Genomic DNA, 5,127 nt, shown 5'->3' with positions numbered 1-5,127 from the left:
GAATTAAAGCACCGGGCACGAACCAAGACGCATTGCCTAAGCAAGTGCGGCGTGCGTGCGTGAGGGGTTCTCCCGTACCAAGATCAAAAACCAAGGAAAATTCAAAGAAAATTGCATAAACCCCAGTTTTTAATAATCACGGACGGTACTATAATAGTCCCTACAACGGTAACAGCGATACATACCATGGATTTGATTGTACGAAGTTCTGCGCATTGGGCACATAGAGGAAGCCCGCAACTACGCCCGTGGTGCAGATCAACTGGCAAAACAGCAGCGAGTACACTTTGCGGATGAACCCTGAATGGGTCAACCCAGCAATGTACGGTAAAGGATGGCGGGAAGGTGTTTGTTAGTAGATAGCTGGGGAACTAGGCTCCTTTTTTTATCCAGCCAACTCAGACGTATGGCAACATTAGGCGACCAGGCTGCAGTATGTAGTGCTGGAAATGGTAAGTTAGAGCCCGTATACACTGGTTGTTTCTAATGCCCATTCACTAACTGTGTGATACCTCGTTATAAGGGAATAAAAAGTGCTGAAGGTTCTGAAGTGTAAGTCGCACTCACAAGCAGACACCTGTGATTCCGATAGAGCGTTCGATTAAACCTTGAGGATAGAGCGTTCAATTAGACTTGAGAAAGAACTGCAAGCACTGCCGACTATACTACAGAATATCACACTCCTTGAATAACGAGCTCCATAAGATAATAACAGTACGACAGGCATAACTACATACTGTGTTGTCTAGCCCTAGTATCAGCGGGACATGTGCGCGTAGGTAAAAACATACACGGACACTTAGCGAAGTGACGTGTGGATACATACAAGAGGATCTACATGCGAAAACATAATTAAATATAAACAACTTGTCACATAAAAAACGCCATCATATATGGACAACATCGCACATGAACTACGCGCAGATATAGCTTTGGCATAAACACTGATACACTCTCGCAGGAGATCTAACCAGGAATGACGATATGTAAATGTATATCTGCGTGCCTTCACTGTCCATTGATGCACGCATGGGTACCTTTTGTACCAAACGGCAACAAAAGATATATACACGTGGATTGAATGCAGCCAGCCAATGACACAATCCCTACTCACAAATATACTGATGCAAGACTATATCAAAGTGCAGCAACACCCAAACACACAGTGACCGTCAAAAGAGTTCCCCTCGTATGCCCGAGGTGCCAGTCCTGCATATATAAACAGCATGCTAACTAAGCGCAGTCCAAATACAGTCCTTGTTTGAATGGTGATGTGCATCCACATACCCAGCCTCACATTCGAGTCGTTAAAGCTCTTGAACTCCTCTTCGAGGCCTTCCATATCATGGCTGTTGCCATAGACGGGGGGAAGCACATCGTGGCTGCCCTCTCTCTGTGTCTGAGAGAGAAGAGTCTCGTTATCTAGGTTGTCTCGGGACATGTTGTAGGCTGATATGTTGTGTGATATTGTGCAGACAGGCTAGATATATATATTGATATATAGCTATCTATAGCTAGATACTACGTATTTTCTTAGCCGTGTGTCAGACCTCAGGTGTATGCGTATGTAAGTATGTATGTGTATATTGCTGTATTTTAAATATGTGTACAGGAGATTGTAAATAGATGGGGTGAATACATACTGAATAGTTGTATATTTTTAAATACAGTATGGCTTCAATCGCTCAGATGTGGAGACCCAATAGAAAACGAATGACTCACTGCTGTGAATTTAGACGTCTGCAATTTTGCAGTTTGTGTTTCTGTATTTTTCTTTTTTTTCCAAACGCCTTCGAATAGGAGCTGTAATTGTCAACATCGAATATGGACTTATTAACCTGGGGATTTTTACTATAGAGGTTGACCCAGAGGTACATTAAAAAATCTATTTCATCGGCATGTAGATGACTCAAATTATTATTTTTAACGAGTAATGAGCCGATTGGACTATTGGTTTAAAAGTTATGAAAGATTCGAGTTTGTACCAGAACTGAGTCAAATTAGGCGCGCGTAGGCTTTGTACAAGTCTATCCATACCCAACAGACCTTTCTGGCATTATAGCGTAATACTTTAGTGGTCTATGGGGGGTTATATGTGCGCGTATGGCGAGTTTGAATGTGTATTTCGGATACCTCATATTCTAACCAGTACCCTTTATACCAGTGAGAATGTGAGGTACCCGATATACACATCTAGACTCGCTATAAGCTATATATAACCCACCAGAGACCTTTAAAGTAGTGTGCTATAATTCCAAAAAAAAAGGTCTGTTGGGTATGGATGGACTTATATAATGCCTACGTGCGCCTAGTTTGACCCAGTTCTGGTACAAACTCGATTCTTTTATAACTTTTGAATCAATAGTCCAATCGGGATGAGATTAAACATATTTTTATTACTCGTCAATATGAAGAATTTGAGTCATCTAACTGCCAATGAAACAGATTTTTTAATGTACCTTTGGGTCAACCTATAGTAAAAATTCCCGAGTTAATAGGTCCAATATTTGATGTTTACAACTCCTATACGTACCCTTTTTTTGTATAAAAAAAACAAAGGTTTGTTCTAGAGTGTCAGGCTCCGTGTTATGTAGTCAGAGCTCGTCACTGCTCCTGTTAGTCAGGCTCGGTTATAGTCTCTTAGTCAGAGCTTCTGTTGATCTAAACCTACAACCATGATATCTTCTCTCAGTGTTATGTCACAGCTCCTGTTGGTGGAAAGAGTCAGACAGACAAATATCGATATTCTGTTACTCGGTATTAATGATTTTAGTCATTTACCGTATACGTGTAACGTTATTAGGGCTGAATAGATTTATTATACAATCAATTGGGTAGAGCCTTGAGTTGGACTTAGAGTTATTTCAATAGTGAACACGATTGGAGGATTGTTTCGCGGCGTGAAATACATTTCTACGCGCCCAATAGAATAGGATCTAATCTTGGTAACTAAAACATAAATAAATCTAGACCGACGTAGTGAGCGATTAGAGCGGAGCATATAGACAATAGTCTGAGTCTAAAATCCGCTAATCTATTAGTTCACTACCGAGGGCTGAAGCTGAACTTAGTTAGCATTTGTATTTTGACACTTAAACATGTACCCTTATGAATGTAGACGTTTTGTATCGTATAATCAGCCTCTAAGCGACCGACCTTAACGATATAGTGCTCTAGACAAAGTGCTTAATGCAAGTGTATTATGTACACCAATACTGTGCGTGTCTTATGATAGGGAGCACGAAACACGTGAATCGGATCATATGCAAATAGCGAACCAATTTGACAGATTTGGTGAAAACACACAATATGAAGCTCAGGAACGAGACATCGATAGTGAGAATGCACAAAACTCAAGGCATGCGGGCAACAGAAGCAACTAAGATGAAATACAGACTTATATACATATGTCGGCTGTTACCAAGATCAACTTTCTGACGAGTCAAATACGATTGCTCATGCCAGGTGCTCGTCGATATGACGGATCGACCATGATGTTCGCACACAACTGGTACTCATCGTCACCCAGAGGATATGTAACAGCCCGAAAAAATATTCACCTGTCACTTCCGTCGCCAAAGCTTTTCGTGGAAACAAGTCTACCCGTTGACTCGATTATATCTCTCGATCTCACTAATATACACACTCCGCTACTGAAACGTATCCTGGACACTAGCATGGTCAACAATCACATGAGTTCTAGACTGATAGACTCGGTAGGAAAAATAAAGTAATAGAACTGAAAAAGTTTTGGTATATGCACTCAGATGAGATAAGCAGCAAATGCCGGTTCCAACATAAAAATGGACAGGTATTAGGACTAGCTCATTGTAGTATATTCAGGGTGTACGAGACACAATTGTTGCTCCGTCACGAGTGCGGTTCGCGGGATCAATAGGGCATGTTATACTTCACTCTTTTTGTTTTGTTTTAATACGTTGTTGTCTTGTCACTACCTGGAATATATGTCGGATAATTGTCACGCGACTTCTATTACCCGGTTTCCCGTGTCAGCTTCAACGACTGCAGCAGACCCAGATAAATCTTAAATGAAGTTATCATCATATTCCTCAGCCAATGAACGCGATGAGCCACTACCTCTTTTGTAGATTTTTTGGCTGGTGACATTGACGACTCTTCGTCTGAAGTGTCCACATCAAATACACGCTCATCGCTGGGGGGACTGCACCGAATTCAGTTCGAGGAATTTGGACAATATCTTCTAATCTGAGTACTGTCTATATACAGTTTCTATTGAACGTTGTAAAACCACAGGTCATCGCGCAGACAACAAAATCTTTGTTTTCTTCAATAGTTTCCTTGTTTCTGAAGTGGGCACTAACAACATTTTTGTTTTGTTTACAGTCCATCCGATTAGGTTTACGGTTTACGGTTTACCTGCACAGGATTCAGCGCTAAACCCTAAAACCCTAAACCCTAAAACCCTAAAACTCATAGAAAGGAGGTCTGTTTCGTATGCGAAGACTGGATTCAGCGTACGTCTACTTGTAAGGTTCTCAGCTTCCAGTACATTTGCGGCCATAGACGACTGACCTATTTTGAACTTATAAAAACATTTTTCAGGCTTCTTTATCACTAAAGTCATAAAGGACACGTTACTAGGTCCAGTAGTATAACTATCAAACGGTTTGCAATACGCGGTACCGTCACGACCGATTGCAACTTTAAATTGTAAACAGTAGTCAAATTCTTATCCTTCTTACGGATTGTGAGAGGAGCCACAATGTCCAAAACAGCTGACTAAAATTGCAAACGTTTAAATTTCAAGCCATTGAACACTGATAGTTTGATACTGTTGCTATTGTTTTGTTTTGCAGCAATAACTGGTGTCAAGTAATAATCATCATTTTTCTCTATCAGCTTAAAGTAACCTGAGATTACAGCTTCCTTTGCGTATTGAACTATATCCATCTTAATACCATAATGACGAGAGCCATTTGCCACATATCTTTGTTTGGTTGCCGGTTGCCGACAATGAAATACGAAAGTGCTTTCTTTATTGGCCGCTACTACATTCCAGAAATCATTAGATATAAATGTGAGTTTCTGTATTGAAGCTACAAACATGAATTACAGCCTGTACCGTATTATGTACGTGTGGACTAA

The 5,127-nt window shown here is 40.6% G+C and overlaps 2 protein-coding genes across 2 annotated transcripts; one reads left to right on the top strand and one right to left on the bottom strand.

The window, feature by feature from the left end:
* Nucleotides 1-67: 67 nt before the first annotated feature.
* Nucleotides 68-1,554, bottom strand: SARC_04563 (hypothetical protein). The gene is made up of 2 exons (XM_014301604.1): nt 1,288-1,554; nt 68-300 (listed from the first exon to the last, which is right to left on the bottom strand). Exons 1-2 carry the CDS (start codon nt 1,439-1,441, stop codon nt 161-163), a joined length of 294 nt encoding a protein of 97 aa, XP_014157079.1. The 5' UTR covers nt 1,442-1,554; the 3' UTR covers nt 68-160.
* Nucleotides 1,555-3,003: 1,449 nt separating this feature from the next.
* SARC_04562 (hypothetical protein) lies at nt 3,004-3,743 on the top strand. The gene has a single exon (XM_014301603.1). It carries the CDS (start codon nt 3,408-3,410, stop codon nt 3,732-3,734), a length of 327 nt encoding a protein of 108 aa, XP_014157078.1. The 5' UTR covers nt 3,004-3,407; the 3' UTR covers nt 3,735-3,743.
* The last annotated feature ends 1,384 nt before the right edge of the window (nt 3,744-5,127 follow it).

The sequence above is a fragment of the Sphaeroforma arctica genome (genome assembly GCF_001186125.1).
Source record: "Sphaeroforma arctica JP610 unplaced genomic scaffold supercont1.261, whole genome shotgun sequence".
Classification (NCBI taxonomy): domain Eukaryota; class Ichthyosporea; order Ichthyophonida; genus Sphaeroforma; species Sphaeroforma arctica.
The sequence above is the reverse complement of the archived record's forward strand: the minus strand, read 5'-3'. Positions and strand labels throughout refer to the sequence as shown.